General features: G+C 41.1%; 1 protein-coding gene across 1 annotated transcript in view; it reads right to left on the bottom strand.

The window, feature by feature from the left end:
- LOC119901698 (receptor-type tyrosine-protein phosphatase N2-like) overlaps nucleotides 1-18,686 on the bottom strand; it is a 232,331-nt gene that overhangs the window by 14,189 nt on the left and 199,456 nt on the right. The window contains exons 16-20 of the mRNA XM_038717285.1: nucleotides 18,249-18,322; nucleotides 12,292-12,369; nucleotides 9,173-9,292; nucleotides 8,560-8,726; nucleotides 1,317-1,370 (exon numbers count right to left, since the gene is read on the bottom strand). Coding sequence (XP_038573213.1) covers nucleotides 1,317-1,370; nucleotides 8,560-8,726; nucleotides 9,173-9,292; nucleotides 12,292-12,369; nucleotides 18,249-18,322 — 493 coding nt within the window. The remainder of the gene's footprint in view (nucleotides 1-1,316; nucleotides 1,371-8,559; nucleotides 8,727-9,172; nucleotides 9,293-12,291; nucleotides 12,370-18,248; nucleotides 18,323-18,686) is intronic.

The raw sequence follows: 18,686 nt of genomic DNA, 5'->3' as shown, positions 1-18,686 counted from the left end.
CCAGTGGCAGTCATTCTCTCTGCTTGAAAATTGTAGTGACCACACCAGCACTTACAGTCTAAAGGTGTGTTCAATGACTGCAACGCACATTTACTGCACACCAAGTCAATGGAAAGACATGAGTGAATGCTGTTATGGCAGAAAATTGTTTCATCTAAAAGAAGTGAAATCCTATATATTTTTAGAATAATCTATACTGTTCCTGAATCTGTATGGCTCAATTTGATGAATGTACATAGGTAACAAGAGAAAAATGATCAGGTGGGGTTTTAGATCTACATTGCTAGCCAGCAAAAATAACATTAGCTGTACAGTTGGTACATCGGCAATTCGTGGTAAATAAATACACACTGCAACTATTTTACTCATGTCCAAATTGAATAATAGCTGTTACACATAGATACGTCCTAACTGTTGGGGTCATAGTTACTGCAACACCTCTAAATACAAGTGTGTGTAACAAATCTGGTGGTTTCGCTACGCCTCTAAACACTTACATTTACTTGTAGAGTCATAAAGGTAGCGAGGGAATAGAACTAGGATGATCCAGCTGCTATGGCTGGTGCTCCATAAAGATAAGCTTCATACTTTGGTGCAGCCTGGCAATTTAGCCCAGAAATGTACAGTTTTATCATCCTGGAAGAGCCATTACACCATATTAAATAATAGATCACTCAGTGGAGGAGTGAGCAGACAGATATAATGGCTATCTGCTATGGAAGGTTTTTTTCCTCTAATCCAATCATTGCAGGATGTTTCCACAAAAAAAAAGAAAAAGAGTGGCAGATTTTTTCTGTTAAATACAGATTTAATTATGTCTCACTGGTCTGAGTTATTTCCTCAGGTGGTGGGGGTATGCAGATGTGATATCACACACACAACAGCTGCAACTCTGCCTACTTCTATTTACCCGTCTCTCCCTCTCACCCACTGGCTCCACACTGCAAACTTTGAAGCTCCTCTAATTAAAAGTTTCCCTCCGCCGTGGACAGTTTGTCAAATTAAGTCAGAACTTTTTTGGCTAATTTCTTACTTTAAATGTTTGTCATCCTCTACATGCTGACAAGTGACAAATACGTGAGAAATTAAATGGTAGTGTGGACTGGATAACAGAAGCCACAAGGGACCTGGCTAAGTTCAGCTTCAAATCATCTGTGCAGGCATTTTTTTCTTCTTGTTTACTCATTTCCAACATTCACAAAATCACATCTCAGTCAGAACAAATACCATTGCATAGCCTTGAATGTAAGCTAGAACCCTTTAAACAAATGTAAAATAAAATAAATTCAGATTGCTTTAGTCATTATCATACTTGCCTGCAGTGGACTATGATAGGACACGAGCGTCCCCGGTAGCACTTGTTAACTTTTCTGCAAAAGACAGAAAAATAAGCTCAGTGTTAATATCACACGTACAGCAACACACACAGTTAGAACATCATGTATCTGGGCTTTTAAAAATAACACACAGCACTGCAGCCCCATGTGGCTTTTTGATCAAATGTTTTCTCTTTGGTTTTTTACTTACTAAGTGATTATTTTGCATCTACAGTCACCTGAAACTCTGAAAGATGTAGCTTCATTTTCTGTAGAAGAGCAACTTCTTCACGTTTCATGCTGTAAAGCAACAGCAGAATTGATCCCAGCGGCTCACAATGGTTTATTAAAATGCCACAAGTAGCATTTCTTAAGAGCTATACATTTACTGCATTGATGGAAACCTTTCTTTCAAACAGTACCCTGAAAGGGAAGAAAAGGGAGCATTTCTTACGTATTTTATTTTTCTGAAACACAATTTCATTAAATGTTTTTCTCTGTTATTCCACAACAGAGGAGATATCTTTGAGTTCATGTTTGTTGCTGCATCCATACCTGCATTAAAAAAGTTGAGAACTGCCTCAAAGTATGTGTTGAAAATGGAACATCCTAAAAAAAAACTGGGGTTCATCAAAATGCATGGCAGCCAGTAGATCACAAACATTCAGCCAGAGAGCCGTGAGTTTGATCCCAGCTGGAGATCATCTCTGATTCTATTTCATGGTGATAACTCTAAATAACAATATTCAGCAGGAACATATAATATAAAGGCACTGTGTGTGTGTGTGTGTGTGTGTGTGTGTGTGTGTGTGTGTGTGTGTGCGTGTGTGTGTGTGTGTATAATCTATAATGCATCATTCAGTCAACACATCCAGTGGTGATGCTTCAGGTTTCCATGGTCATTTATGCTATGAATGAATTTCATGACCTTTGGGTGCTTGAAGCCCCCTAAATTTTCATTATAAACAGCTTTTCAACATGTCAAAACTTTAAATCTTTTGAAATGTGTTTTGGAACTTTTCAAAACCAGACTTATTTTATCGAAACACCGGAAACTACTTTTTCACCTCTGCTAAGGTAGTTTTCAGGTGCTGATAGGTCTAGACTGTCTGACTTCCTGCTTTCTTACAGTGCAGACACTTTGCTGCTTGCTCTTGCCTCTGCTTGAATTCTTTTGCTGATATTCTTCTTATTTTTCCTGCAAGAAATTATGAGCAGCGGCTCCTAGATACTTAAAAATCACTGGGACTGTATTTTTTTCAGTTAAAGCAGGCTATTGCCATATTTTCAACACTTTTATGATTTTATGATCCTCAGCACTACGCAAGTGTGTCCTACCTAAGCTTCTAGCTTCTTCTCTGACATTGCCAAAAACATTAATCATGCACATGCCTTGTTTGCTACAAGCTGACAAACCCTCCCGTGTCAGAAGCCTCTGAACCTCTCGCTACCATGGCATGCAATGAATATGAGCAATTATAGGCCAATTTCAAACACCTTTGTAGCGCTTAAAAATTATATTGATCTCTTCTGGTCAGGACGTCGACCACACCACAGCATGGGGAAGGCTCTTGTTAAGGTCTTCAGTGACATCCACTTAAACTCAGACAGTGGCAGAATTTCAGTCTTAGTATTATTGGATCTCAGTGCTGCATTTGACACAGTTCCACAACATTTTACTAGACCAACCAGAAAGTTGGGTGTGACTTTCTGACAAAGTAATACACTGGTTTGAATCCTACTTAAAGGACAGGAACAACTTTGTGTAATTACACAGCTGAAAAAATGACCTATGGAGTTCCTCAAAGCTCCATCCTGGGACCTCGTCTGTTTAACATCTACATGCTTCCAAATACTTGCAATGTTAAAAACCACAAACCAAGACATAAATCTTGATGTAGTCATCGACTCAATTCCAACAGCAATATTAGGATGATTGCAAAGTCAGCCTTCTATCATCTGAAGAATATTTCAAGGATTAAATGGCTAATGTCTAAACAGGACCTGGAAAAACGTGCCCATGAATTATGCATATCTTCATTCAACTCAACTACAGTATCGCTGTCTCTCTCTAAAAAATCAGACAGCTACTGCTGATTCAGAACACTGCTGCTTGAAGCCTCACTAAGACCAGAAAAGTGGTTTAAACAGATCATAGATTTCATGTCTGTCAAAGAATTGATTTTAAAACAATACTTGATTTATAAAGGACAGAATGGATTAGGGCCAAAATACATTTGGCCCTAATCCATCCATGATCTTCTGCTACATTATAACCCATCCAGAACAAACTCCCAGTATATATATGATTCCACAATGTCTTTAATGGATCTATTAACACTGAGATATGAAATGTTTTGGAAATGTTCACTTTTTTTCTAAAGACCCACTGCACTAACTTGATTCATAATAAGATCCAGATGAAGATGAAAAATTAAAAGAATGTAAAACATTTTCTATGATCAAAATCACAAATTTAGAGGAACCTGTGGCAGATTTGCACTAAATGAGAAGAAGCACACAGATTCAACAAATCAAAGAATATTCTGCAAATGTGCTATTCATCCAGTTAGTTCTGATATATAAACCACATAAAACAGCGTAAACATTGAGACAGAGTGGCCCTACCCGAGAACACTGCTATTGTTATGTATAACCGAAACTAAATCAAATCTTCAACAATGCTTGTGTGTTTTCAGGAAATTCTAGGACAAACAACTTTCCAACTGAATTGACAAAACATGCATATTTGGCAGTAGTTTTTGAAAGGGTTTCCTAAGGCTGCGAGGTGAACACACTAGCAGGAACATCACAAAAACTGAAGAAAGGAAGTCTATCCACCTAAAAATCCGACTCATTTTCATCCTCCACCCCAACAAAATTGAAAAGTCAGAGCTCACTGCAGACAATTAAAAGTCATGTTACCATGGAAACAGCCGGCAGAGAATCACCAGCAGGCAAGGTTGGGGTGTTCGGGGGTTGGGATAGGCGTGTATTGAGCGGGGTGTGGGATTCAAAGGAAACACCCCATAAGAGGAGATTCAAGATTGACAGAGAGAAAGAGAGACAGAGCAAGAGTCAGACAGAGAAAGACAAAATAGAGAAAGCCATACATTAACTCCATGCTGAGAATAAGAGAGAGAGAGAGAGAGATCCAGAGGGAAACTGATGGAGAGAGATGAGAGACTCAGATTTTTATTTATATCTCTATACTAAGTCTGCTAATTTTAAAAAGTCTGTTTACAGTTAAAAACATGGGTCCACACTAACATTTTCAGGTCATTCTTGTATAAACATCTCAATCTGGTTAAAACTGGGTAAAAACTGGGTAATGTTTCTGTGAACTTTCAACATCCGATCATTTTGTCTCCCCTTAATTTTAACAGGTAAGGCGCCTGTAGCACTAGAAAATGTATCTGCAATGTGAGTGACAGTCATGTATACAATATGACACTGCCATCATTTGTGTAGCACTCGCAAATGGCTTTGTGAAACGGGCCCCTGATATCCATTATCCCCTACAGTGTTTTAAACAGGAATAAGGAAGAGAATGTGCTAAAAAATGTGAGATGATGCGCACTGACGCTGAGAAATAGGACTTGCATGTTTCAAGATGCCATAGAAAACAATGCATGCAAGTGTTTTGTGTGTCAGAGGGTGTTTTGCATTTTACTGCTGCACCGAGATACTGACCAAATCACAATCTTGTGATTTGGATACTCCCACAAAGCCTCCAGCCAGATCTGAGCGCTGCCCCCCCCCCACACCCCCACTACAATGCAAGACAAGCGTTTTCAGATTTATCCACTCTGGAAAGCCTTTTCTGGTGCCAAAACACCCGCTCACTGTGAATGGAGGGCCAAAACACAGGGAAAAACGTGCCTCCCCTTAGTGTGAATGTATTCTCAGAGCAGAAGTCAGAAATCATCAAGAGAGACAGAATGAAGGGCATGAGTGAGTGGAAGAGACAGAGTGAGCATGGGGGGGAGAAAAGACAAAAGCGACCAACAGAAGAAGGGAGGCATGGCTTAAAAAGGCGGAGGAGATCGGAGGCAGTCAAGCAAACCATGAGCTAGCAAAAAGGCGAGAGGTCATCTCAGGTCACCGGGCACAGCGATGAGAGAGAAAGAAGAGTGCGATGAAGGAGGGGAAAAAGGGAGGGGGGGGGGAGTATAAGCGGGGGGGTGGGGGGGTTGGGGTCCATGAGGCCCCTTGGTTGCAGAGTCACAGTCTCCAATGATCACTTTTGTGACTATGCAACTGGGCTTATATTACTAGCTGCAACATCACAAAAATGACACTGGCAACCGCTAGTTAGGGGAAAAGGACAGAGGATTTGCAAGGAATGCTTCGGCTCAGTCAGTCAGTTGTAAGTGAGGTTAAAAAGGAAACACTGGGAAAAAAAGAAGGGCCGGCTTGTTATTGCGTACCGTTTCCCCCGTAATAAAACTGAAAAATATCTCCCTCTGTGCTTTCTTCATTGTGTTCTGACCCCGCCGCCCTCTGAGTACAGGCAATATTTCCTAACTGATGGTGGGTGGTGACGCCCACCAGACCTTTTTATAATAGCTGTGACCACAAACTCTCACTCTTGATATCTCACCTAATTGATGTGCGCCAGCAGCACGGCAACACCGGGCCTATATATAAAACCGAGTTGGGGTCTATCGCTCGAGAAAATCCACAGTGAATCATAGAAAAGGGGCCAGGGCGGCTCCCACCTAATAGGCAATACAGTATATCAGTTTAAAAGAGGACGCAGGTGGGAGGGGAGGGGTGCTATAAAGGCGCCGGAGATAAAGGATCACTCCAGCAGAGTTCCCTCAATGCGTCCTGAATTACACTGTTATCGACTGGAAAATGCCCAGGATATTTGAGGATATATAGATATTTCTCTGCCCGCATCTCAGGGTCACGAGTCAAAACTCCTGGAGAAGTGAGAGGTTTGAAGATATTACGCTATGAGCGAGCCACAAAAGCCACTCAAAGCCTTTGTGGGGTGGGGGAACAACTCCAGGGCCTTTTATTCAACCTCCTTCACTTTCTTTTTGTTCTAAAAAAGAACAGAGTCCACAACCATCACTCACAGATTCTAATATGCTGGCTTGACAGTCTTTCAACTGCAGTACCTTTAGAAAGATATTAAAAGAAAAGGAATACTTAGATGACAGTGCTTCTTTTTTAGGACTTGTTTTGTAAGGTTGGAATTTACATTTCGGAGATGGCATGCATGGACTTTGGAGGCTGCTGAACTGTGTATAGTAAAGCTTGCTTGTAGGTTAAAGAAAATAACGCAAGTACAAACCATTTCCTCATTTTGAATAGGAAAGAACATTTTCAGCTACTATCACACAGTTCTTAGGTCTTTTTTATGTCTATCTACAAGAGGACTTCTTTTTTCTAAACATCATACAAAGTGCTCTTTTTACATTCTGCTTTGGAAATGATTCCTGTTATCACAGTGTATTTTGTCTCCAAAGGCCTCTTTCATACAGACTTCCAAAAGTTTCTTTAATGCTTTCTAAAACCTCAGTGCATTCACTATCAACATTAAAAGCAGGCTTGAGCACTTTGTGTACTTCAAATGAAAAGGAGTTCCAGGAAACTCTTTATGTAAAATGCCTAAAAAGTGTTTATAACCTGGCCAGTACAGAAAAATATGTAAAAAAATAACTGTATCCTTGCCCACTATTTACAGGTTTGGTCATATAATTAGAATATCATCAAAAAGTTGATATATTTCTGTAATTCCATTCAAAAAGTGAAACTTGTATAATGTATACATTCATTCCACAAAGACTGATATATTTCAAGTGTTCATTCCTTTTAATTTTGATGATTAGAACTGACAACTAATGAAAACCCCAAAATCAGAATCTCAGAAAATTTGAATATTGTGAAAAGGTTCAATATTGAAGTCACCTGGTGCCACACTCTAATCAGCTAATTAACTCAAAACACCTGCAAAGGCCTTTAAATGGTCTCTCAGTCTAGTTCTGTAGGCTACACAATCATGGGGAAGACTGCTGACTTGACAGCTGTCCAAAAGACGACCATTGACACCTTGCACAAGGAGGGCAAGAAACAAAAGGTCATTGCTAAAGAGGCTGCTGTTCACAGAGCTCTGTGCCCAAGCACATTAATAGAGAGGCGAAGGGAAGGAAAAGATGTGGTAGAAAAAAGTGTACAAGCAATAGGGATAACAGCACCCTGGAGAGGATTGTGAAACAAAAGCCATTCAAAAATGTGGGGGAGATTCACAAAGAGTGGACTGCAGCTGGAGTCAGTGCTTCAAGAACCACCACGCACAGACGTATGCAAGACATGGATTTCAGCTGTCGCAGTCCTTGTGTCAAGCCACTCTTGAGCAAGACACAGCATCAGAAGCGTCTCACCTGCTGACCAACTTTTATGGAGATGCAGATTTCATTTTCCAACAGGACTTGGCACCTGCACACAGTGCCAAAGCTACCAGTACATGGTTTAAGGACCATGGTATCCCTGTTCTTAATTGGCCAGCAAACTTGCCTGACCTTAACCCTATAGAAAATCTATGGGGTATTGTGAAGAGGAAGATGCGATACGCCAGACCCAACAATGCAGAAGAGCTGAAGGCCACTATCAGAGCAACCTGGGCTCTCATAACACCTGAGCAGTGCCACAGACTGATCGACTCCATGCCGCATTGCTGCAGTAATTCAGGCAAAAGGAGCCCCAACTAAGTATTGAGTGCTGTACATGCTCATACTTTTCATGTTCATACTTGTTTCAGTTGGCCAACATTTCTAAAAATCCTTTTTTTGTATTGGTCTTAAGTAATATTAAAATTTTCGGAGATACTGAATTTGGGATTTTCATTAGTTGTCAGTTTTAATCATCACAATTAAATTAAATAAACATTTGAAATATATCAGTCAGTGTGTAATGAATGGATATAATATCCAAGTTTCACTTTTTGAATGGAATTACTGAAATAAATCTACTTTTTGATGATATTCTAATTATATGATCAGCACCTGTAGAGGCCTGGGTTAAGTAGCTGATGGCGGTACCTCTGGCTTAGTTTGTGCATTATAAGAGTATAACTGGCAGTATTCATGGTGGGAAGCTGGTGAGCGATCACAGTCTTGTTGATGCACTAGTAACTTCTGCAGGTTGGTTTCTTGGTGCAGCTTTGGCAGAACAAGAAGTCTTAGTTTAGTTTGAAATAATTTTACAGTTTTTTTAAAGGAGCTCTACATACCTGCGGAAGTCGAGGAGCGTCCGGCTGGTCTCCGGAACGTTTTGGTTTAGCCAGGTCAGGAAGTGGAACTGAGTGACAGTTCGTGTTTCGTTGGTCTGCATGTTCTTTAGGTAGAAGCTACGAACCAGGAAATCATCGCACCAGATGTGTTCGGACACCAGGTTCACCTGCAAGGACACACAAGTGTACACTGAACACATGTCCTATTTGACTATCACATTTATGTACTAACTTACTTACTAAAATCAACATATCAGTATTTACTTCTTTGTATATAATAATAATTTAATACTATATGCTTTATTACACCTTGATAATCTTTTGGCATAAATAATCTTATATTTCGGGTTTTTAGAAACGTTCACTTGATCATAGTGATGAAGTCCAGTTTGTAGTACAATCATTCTTCAAAGTAGAAATGAAAAAATGTTGCCTGCAAATGTGACTAGATTTGACTGATCATCATATATATGGGGCATCAGATCAATCCAATCAATGCGATCCAAGCCAAGCCTAGCGTGACTACTTCATACACGTTTCATAGAGTCAAAGGCCAATGACATAAAGTTGCAGCTTTAGAACTACCAGTTCTGCTCATGCTGGGTTATTGTACCTCGTAGATGTGATACAGGTTGGATCCCTCGTCGGGCCAGTAGTGGTAGCACTGCTTCACCCCGCTCTCAACAAGAGGCGTCAGCATAACAATCACCACGCAGCCGTTCTCCCATACCATCTGCAAACAAAACACACACTCCATGAGACTTATCGCAGTGGCAGGTAAATTCCTTGACTCTCTCTCTCTCTCTCTCTCCCTCTTTGTGGAGACAAGAGTGAAGAAGCCCGTTTTTAATTAAATAGTGGTATGTTTTAATTTAGCTTTCAAAAGCTGCATAGCAGTGCTTCTTCTTCTTCTGACTTTGTTTAGCTCTATGCTTGTGAGCTAATGAAATTAGTGACTGCTATCTAAAAACAGAGTAATCTCTTATACACTTTTAAAAAACTTTCCTTCTCACAAGTACAGACGATTTATTTTTTAGGCAGGGACTTATGTTACCTAATGTTCTTTAAAAAGTGCCAAAGTTTGTTTAAATGTCAAGCATGCAGCCATTTCTTGAGAGTAGGAGTCACGTTGTTGAAGATGTGGAGAGCTCAATTTGGAAGATCTCATACAAAGCTGTCAACACTTCACATAATCTGCTAACAGGAATGCTGACATGTGTCCTCACTCACCCACTCGCCTGGATATTGGTCCATAATCAGTTAAAATTTTGTGCTATTTATTATTTTGGAAGGGTAGATGTGTCTGTTTTGAGGGAGGGGGTGAAAATTTTATCTTGGTTTGAAACCAAACACTTCAAGACATGTTTACTGTGTTTCAAACTTTGGTAAGAAACGAGGAAGTCAAGTGTTGTGGCATGAAAAGTAATTGCTGTCGAGGCTGTTCCCTCCCCCAGCTGGGTCATTCCACAGCGAGACCCGGCGAGCGGTCGTATTTTTCCTGCTGGCAGTCATATTCTCACAGCCGGAGGGTGGGCTGGCTCTGGAGATCCATTCGACTCTGATCAGAGGTAACAGTCAGCCGTTAATGGAAGCCATAAAACAATACCGCTCCCACATCATCGAGTTAGATAATCAACATGGTCGCACCTGCAGCTCAGTGAGGAGTGCTGCCACACCTTGCCGGAAATTTAACCGCCGTTAACTGCGGCGGGGTTTGAATTACTGCCCCTCTACACAACCTCCTCTCAGCCCCCACTGCTTCCCTGATTGGTCTCATGGATCTAAAGATGTGACGGTGCACATTTTTGAGAAATGGTGTTAATTTGCTTTAACTGACAGGGTGAGAACACTGCTGGTGCTGGGAGGACAAGTCCCCTCTTTTAAAACTTGTTTGGTTTGTTAAAATGTTAATTCACTCTAAACTATTATTTATCCTGGAAAAAAGTAATCTGCGCACTGTGTTCTTTGGTAGAACTGCACAGCTTAACATCATACAGATCATGGATTAACCTCTGGAGGCTGGGCATTGTAGAGTATGTGCCCTCAGCACTATGCTCCAGAATCCTGATGTGGTAGATGTTGTGTTAAGGGATGTATGTGGTGTAATAACCTTGCAGCTCTGATTAAGGACCTGATAACAGTACTGCTGGATAAGCTCAGTGGGCCACAGCACAACAAGAAGCCTGGATAAAGCCTGAGTACAAAGGCCTGTAAAGCAAAGAGAGGCCACTTAATGAACCTGAGATAAATCCATTATGAGCAGCAGTGATAGGCCTGTATACCTGTTGACCTCACAAGACATGCATTTACCGCATGTTGTCTAGATTAAAGATGAATATTATTCTTTTTGGGAGTTTGCATCTTCTCTCCGGGTGCTCCGGCTTCCTCACACCGTCCAAAGACTTCCTCACACCGTCCAAAGACATGCAGGCTTGATTGATTGGTTTCTCTAAAATTGTCCTTAGGTGTGAGTGTGAGTGTGACTGGGTGTTTGTCTATGTGTGGCCCTGCGATGGATTGGCGACCTGTCCAGGGTGTACCCCGCCTTTCTCCCAAAGTCAGCTGGGATTGGCTCCAGCCCCCCGCGACCCTGTATGCAGGATAAGCGGTTGAAGATGGATGGATTATTCCTTTTGAAGCTTTCTCTACGGCTCTGTTTAGAAAACCTTGTTCTCTCATGGACACTGAGAAGGCCTACAGACTGATTTCCCTTTCTGTCACAAACTCTACTACTCTCTTCACAGAAATTAAAGTAGTTTGTGTATTTGTATTTAGTATTAGCCTAAATGTGCCATAAAGATTTAATTTTACTAAAAGACATGCACACACATCTAGAGTAGGAGGTGTTATAAGATGTGAATTAGCATCTCAGTTAATAACAATAATTTAGATTGGGCCCTATTTTATTTAATTTAACCTTTATTTATATTTGATCCTCGCTTTGTTAATAATTCAGTAGAATAACAGAAACAACATAACAGTCATTTTGCTGTGATAATGGGCACTATAACAAAATTACCTTTAAGTATCACAACACAACTTCACAGGCTCACCTTGCTCCAGTTACAGACGTTATTGCAACATACATGGATTGTATCATTACTAGTGCTACTAGTGTTTCACCGTTAGTGAAGCAATTAGCAGTGAGCGATCAGTCAACAGAGAAAACAAATAAATATATAATCTGACTAGGATGTAATAAAATAACAAGAATTTGCATAGCCAACATACTAGCCATCCTGCATGGCAACCAGAACCACTTGGGAATGCAGTGGGGACAGAACTTGTTTGACAAGGGGACCTTTCCTTCCAACACACACCCAAACACACCCTCCCCACTGCTCCCCTCGACACAAAACATATAGGCCACGACTGGCCGGAATAACTTATCGATCGCCTGGTCTCAGATTCAAACCCAATCCAACATTTGGGATGGTGGGAAAAGTGCTTGCTGTTCCCTGCATAAACAATATAGGCCAGTGTGTGTATATAAGTGTGTGTGTGTCGTGTGTGTGTGCAGTGGTGGTGGCAGAGGCATTGCTGGGCAGTGAGCATGATGGTGAAGGAGAGATTAATAACGACATCTACAGAACAAGCTGGTGTCCCGCGTGGCCCGCTGCACTAATATAAATCGGCTAACTCTTGTTTAAGAGAGGAGAACTTATTGATTTCTGTTGGAGTGTATGTGCGTGTACTGTGTGTGTGTGTGTGTGTGTGTGTGTTTGCTTTTACCTGCCAGAAATCAGCCACAGTGGAGGGCAGGGGTCCTTGTGTGGCGATGTAGGCTGGGTTCCTGGGATCATGATCCATCTGAGGGCCGAGGAAAAGGGAAATAAAAGAGGGAGATAAGGTGATGAGGTTATAAATGTTTGATTGTATACTAAAGATAATCTCTTTTTTACACAATTTACGTCTCAAAAAATCAACCTAGATTTAATTTACTGGATCTATTTTGAGTACTGGCCACAACAGCTACGCAGTTTACAAAAATTTTTTACAGCACAACAGAAAATACAGGATACGTTCTGGTACAGCAGGTTGCATTTTGAGTTTCAGGAAAACTTCAAACACAATAAGAAGTGAGAGGGAACCAAAGCAATAATAGAAACCAATAATAGCCTTACAAATAAAAGTAAACGAATGAAATAATCTCTGAGCGGTCAAGTAGGACCCCTTCATCTCAGCGTACATGATGAGTAAGTGCTCTGCAGCCTGCAATAAACCTCAGAGCATCGTGACATAAAGTACCCAACAAACGCAACAAGGTGGCACAAGCATTAATATGCCACCTCACTGCATTTGCCCAAGTCAGCTTGTAAAAACCCTTTGTTTTCCCAAATGACCTCCAGTCCTCTGTATCCTCTTTGTAAAAGAAAGTCTATTTAAGACATGTAAGTTTGCAAGTGCCCTGCGATGGACTGGCGACCTGTCCAGGGTGTACCCCGCCTTTCGCCCGATGTCAGCTGGGATTGGCTCCAGCCCCCCCGCGACCCTGTACGCAGGATAAGCGGTTGACGATGGATGGATGGAAGTTTGCTAGTATATACCATCTTTTACTGCTCTTGCAGTCACAGCTGGAAGCTTCTCGGTGAAGGAGTTGAGTTTTCAGTAACTTAGACTTCTTCCTTAACTTAATGGAAATTGCAGAGATATGGCGTAGGCGCTGAGAGCAAAAGACAGGAGACAACGAGAGGTGAATTTGCGAGGAAGTGAGTGACACCCCTGCCTATTACCATGCAAATTGTATGGTAAATGTAATAATTGGCAAGACCAATTTAGCTGGAAGCAATTACAGAGGGAAGACAGATAATTTCTGGGGCTTTTCCGTGCACAAAATTGTCTTTAATGGCCCTCTGTTCCCTTTATGAATGCCAAATAATAATAATGCACTTCTAATGAACTTAGAGATAGAAAAGATGACATAGTACCGGGGGAGGTTTGCTCATTAAAACATCCACAACTTGAATTGCATCATGGACATAAAATAGCTGGGGACAAAAGAGACAGTTAAGAAGGTGGTCGGCCAGAGTTCTCCACCTATATATGTATGCCCCAAAAAACTATGTGGACACCTGTGTCTATGTATGCTTCTTTAGGTCTGGGCCTATTTTGTATGGTTTTCAATTAAAATGAATCCTACTGCTTCCAATTTGGTAAAAAGCCAGGTCCATAAAGAAATGGTTTTCCCAGTTTGGTGTGAAAGAAACTTGACTGGCCTGCACAGAACCCTGGCCTCAGCACTGTCACCTGTACACCTTTGGCATAAACTGGAATGCAGACTGTGAGCCAGACCTTATCACCCAACATCAGTGTTGGACCTCACTAATGCTCTTGTGGCTGAATAGGAGCAAAGCCCATACTGGTCAATATCCAGAGAGAATTTAACTTGCATGGCTAAAATTACATAATGTCCTCAGAGTGTTAAGGCCTAGGAAATAGAGAAACATGGACCTGGGAGGAATTTGAAGCAAATAACAAAATGTCCCATCTAAACAGTAGGGCCTAGGAAATTAAAAGAGAAAAACCAGGAAGGACAATGAAAGACAAACAAATTGACATAGATAGATAGATAGATAGATTAAGAGACACAAGTAAGAGAGAGGGAAAAGAAAAGGTAAGAAAAAAAGGGATGACAGAGTTAAAAGCAGGTGAGAGACAAGGGTGAGAAAGGAGAAGAAAAGATACAGGAGAGAAGGGTGAAAATGCAGATACACTATTAAGATGGAAAGATGAGGGAAGAAAGAAAGACAGACACTTGAGGTCTCTTTTTATCTGTTTCCTTTCCGTGTCCTTTCAATCACTGAGGTCACACAATGCTTCCTGTCATCTCAGAGTGTCTCCAGAATTAAACCCCGCCATTAATGACACTACTAGCTAAGAGGACAACTGTATCTCTCTCTCTCTCTCACACACACACACACACACACACACACACACACTCCTCCTTAATGAGGAACACTGTGGAGGATGTGACAAGTGCAATTATCCCTGTTATTGTTTTTTTTTTGTCTTTTCTTTGGATGAAACGAAGAAGTCAAGTGTGTGTGTGTGTGTGTGTGTGTGTGTGTGTGTGTGTCGCCATCACCCTGTCTGATCTGTCTGATGAAGTTTCATGATGAAGCCAACTGTTACTACAGTCTGACACCTCAGTGGGGGGGACGGTGACAGTGTGTGTATGTGTGTGTGTGTGTGCGTGTGTGTGCGTATGTGTGCATATGTGTGTGTATGTGTGTGTGTGTGTGGGGCTGCAGACAGACTGGCACTGGTAAACTGCTCTCTGTCAACTACATAAATTAGCTGGGATTGTGAATCTACATATTAGGAAACTAAATAACGTCTACTGTTCTCTTGAAGGGAAGACAGAATAATGGTCTTTTAGATGTGAGGTTTGATTTTGTGCTCAAACTGGCAGAAAGTTTCTTTCTGCTGTTCTATACCTCCGTTTGTGGTCGTCAATATTTAGTTGCTATCGATGGAGTGAAAAACATCCAGTACTTTAAGTACTGTGCTTGTCAGAAAAAAACTAAATAGGCAATTTAAAGGCATTTAGAGAAAAGACCAAAGGCCTTTTTTCAAGAGTCATTAAAAAATGACTTGTTTTACACTTGAATCTGTTGTTCTCTGGGTTTATTTAATGACTGAAGTCATTTGGACATAAAAAAGTGCATTTTATTAGAATAAGCAACATTACCTACCAATGAAATGTTATTAAGACATCCCATATTTTTTCGTTATTATGGTGCTATTAGGTAGAAGAGAGTGGACACAGTATGACTTCTATTTTCTTCAGTGTGACGTGTTAATCAAAAAAGTCAATGTAACTGTCAATAAAGCAGTGAGACATGTATCAGAATGAGTGTATGTGTGTGATTGTGTGTATGCATGATTGAATGGTACCTGAGTGATTGATTATGTCTCAGGAAATGTATGAGGAAACTATTGAGTCTGTTTTGGTCTTACTGTGCGAGTGCTGGAGGTGAAAGTGAGTGATTGATTGTGTTTGTGAGTAACTTTGTTGAACTGACTGATTACGTGCGTATGCGTAACTTTGGGCAACATCCTGCAGGTTGTGTTTTTTAGGAAACATGCTTTTTGACGAGTGGAGAGGAAGTGTGCTTCACTTGAGACGTTTGAAGTTAGAAGTACCAGGAGCGTTCTATTTTATTTTTTATGGTGACAGTTATCAGAATAATTGTTACACTTGGCACAGAAAAATCTTTTTATTTTGTTTTCGTGGTCCGTTTAATCAAGGTCCAACAGGACATTCTTCGGTTAAAGGGGCATTATCAGAAGGTGTCCTCATTACTTTCTTTCTTTGCTAAAGTCAAAGTGAATTGTGGCATTGTGTGTACCTGTGACACAGAGAACTAAAATGGTTTTAGTTTAAGTCCTGGTTGATCAAACCATGCCGTGGTCAGAGGGTAGGGACCAAGCGAAAGCCCACTCCCTGATCCTCCATGTGGGGAGTCGGATGTGAGGCTAATGACCTCACCCAATAAAAAAAAAGCAATCATCATGTAAAAGACTCTCCATAGCTTGCTGGTTGGTTCAAACTCCAGCTGCTGGTGTCAATTAAATCTTAGTGGGTGCTATCCACACAAATATTTAATGAGAAACTGAGGACGTAACATTTAGAATGGCTTTGGAAGGCTTTAATCATGTAATTTAGCTAATTCATACTACCCTTACTTTAGCTGGCAATGAAAACAACATCTGGTTGACTAAGTGGCAACTGTTCATCTACTGATTCTTTGGAAATGTTTTTACCTTGTACGCAGCTGTACCGATTCAAAGGCCTCGGCCAAATGGTAGTGAATTGGCCCTTGCTTTGTTCAACTTTCCAAATGATCTTACTCTTTTTTTTTGCTGTATAACTCATGTTATACACAAAACTACTAATGTGTAAATCATACACAGGTTGCTGGGATACTGGCAGCACCAGACTGAGGTCTGAGGAAGAAGACAGACTCACGGGAGCTCACAGGGGATTCAAACCAGAAGGACAGGCCGTTGTTTTGTTCACTGCTTGTTACGATGCAGGTGGGGGAAAAAAATCTAAATTGCACTCTGGTCAGTTTTTAATGTAACCAAGACCGGTCATGGCATAAACTGGGGAAGGGTGAAAATCTTGAGCTTAGATTACATAACACACATAAACATAAACATAAAAAGAAGAACTCTGTTAAAGGTCTTGGTTAAATTAGCTCATCACCACCTGTTGGACATCTTTGTTGTGGCAGAGAATTGTCGTCTTTCATGAGCAGCTTCCATTACTATTACAATTTACCATTTGAAAGTAAAACTAGTTCATGAGTTCTTCTGCATTGTGATGTTTTTAAATAAATAAAAAAGCTTTGATTTTAATGATCGAATGTCAGTAGAACTAACAGGTTTCTCTAATGTGACAACTGGGAATGACTAGCTCTAGCTAATACTTGCAAACAAGCCATCTCCCCTTGAACAGAACAGAACAACAAAACACAAATTTATCGGGGCCAAGCAACTAAAACATTTTTACAAGTTCTACAGTTATTGACAGACTGCCGAAACAAAATATCAACCACCTTGTCTTTGCTCATCTTCTTTCTGTCAAAATGTGGGTGAGGGCGGTTTGGGGAAATCAAATTGTCAGCAGAGGAGTTTCCTTAAATAAACTCAGTGTGGACCGTATTCCTATACATTAATTCTTTAATATCTGTGTGTGGGAGGAGAGGTCGAAATGTATGCGTGACAGTGTGTGAAATGTGCGTTCATGTGTGCTTTGTGCGTGTCTGTGTGGGTGTCTGCACCGTATGTTCTATGTCATCTGTGTATGTGTATGTATATTATATGAGTGTGGGTGAGCATGCATGGTTGTGTGTGTGTGTGTGTGTGCATTTCAGTGTTTGTGCTTGCTTGCATCAGTGTGTTTTTCCGCGTGTGTGTTTCTTTGTGCATGCGTGGGTACATGTGTCACAGCTGTTTTTGCATTTGTGTATTTGAGGCATTTGACAAGGTCCTTTTGTTCCTGTATAGTTCTGATTCCTTCTAGCTCTCTCTCTCACTCACACACACACACACACACACACACACACACACACACACACACAGAGCCCCTTCTTGGTGTGACGCCCGGATTTGAAATGCATAGCGTTTCTGTTGCTTTTAATGGAATACCACTGTATCTGCCTCGAGGGGAACGTAAACCTACTATTCCAACACTGGTTTCCAAATTGATACACTCACTTACTGCATGCACATGGCTCTTTCTACCCCCTTCTCCTACAGGCTGTTTTGCTACTGCGCCAAGGAAAGGCCTCAGCAAGTCTAGCGCACCCTAACAGTAAACACAAACTAGTGTCAAATTAGCATAACCCAAGGTCAAAAACAATCATTTCCCAAGACCCCGCAGATCAATTTTGTTTTCACAAACGAGAAGCGAGTCGAGAGCCTTGCGCATGTCCTTTCCCACGCTTTCCCCCGAGCGAATACTTGCCCGGGGTGTTTGCTGTAAAACAATCATTAATATTCATGGTGCAGAACATACACACTAACATGGGGCTGCGGCTGTAGCTAAGCAAGCGTTGCATCAAAATTTATATTGTACAACGGTAGGCTGCCTTTGTTCCTGTGACGCCCCGTGGGGACTGTGGGAGCTCGGCACAGCGGCGATGCGAAGCACAGAGTTAGAATGCAGAGGAGGTACTTACGATCGCGCTGGCATTGATGTAATCAGAGTTGCCTTGGCTGTTCTCAACCTTCAAGGTGATTCGGGAGTGATCATCTAGAACACAAATGGAGAAATTCAACACATTTCGTCTTAGATGCAAGTGTTCAGGGGCTATATTGCATGCATTGTAATTAGGCATGTCTTTGCATATCTGTTGTGTGTACAGGCCTCTCACTGTAGCCTTCATTTCCACAAGCAACTAGGTAAGAATGTTTCCATGACCTAACGTCTGTATAACCTTCTGGAATCAAGGTTGTTTTCAGCTCAGAATAAAAACCACCAAGTAAAATTTCCTTATAGTCTAGAAAGAACGTCTAAAAATTCCACAGCATTTAAGAAATTCACCTGAAGTTTCAGATTTCCTGTCATCCAGGAGTAAGTAGTTCACAAAAGGAGAAAACTAGATGATGTGAGCAGC

Source organism: Micropterus salmoides, unplaced genomic scaffold (genome assembly GCF_014851395.1).
Source record: "Micropterus salmoides isolate LMB-PRFRI ecotype aquatic unplaced genomic scaffold, ASM1485139v1 Ms_hic_scaffold_14, whole genome shotgun sequence".
Lineage (NCBI taxonomy): Eukaryota > Metazoa > Chordata > Actinopteri > Centrarchiformes > Centrarchidae > Micropterus > Micropterus salmoides.
This window is presented reverse-complemented; position numbering and strand designations above follow the sequence as displayed.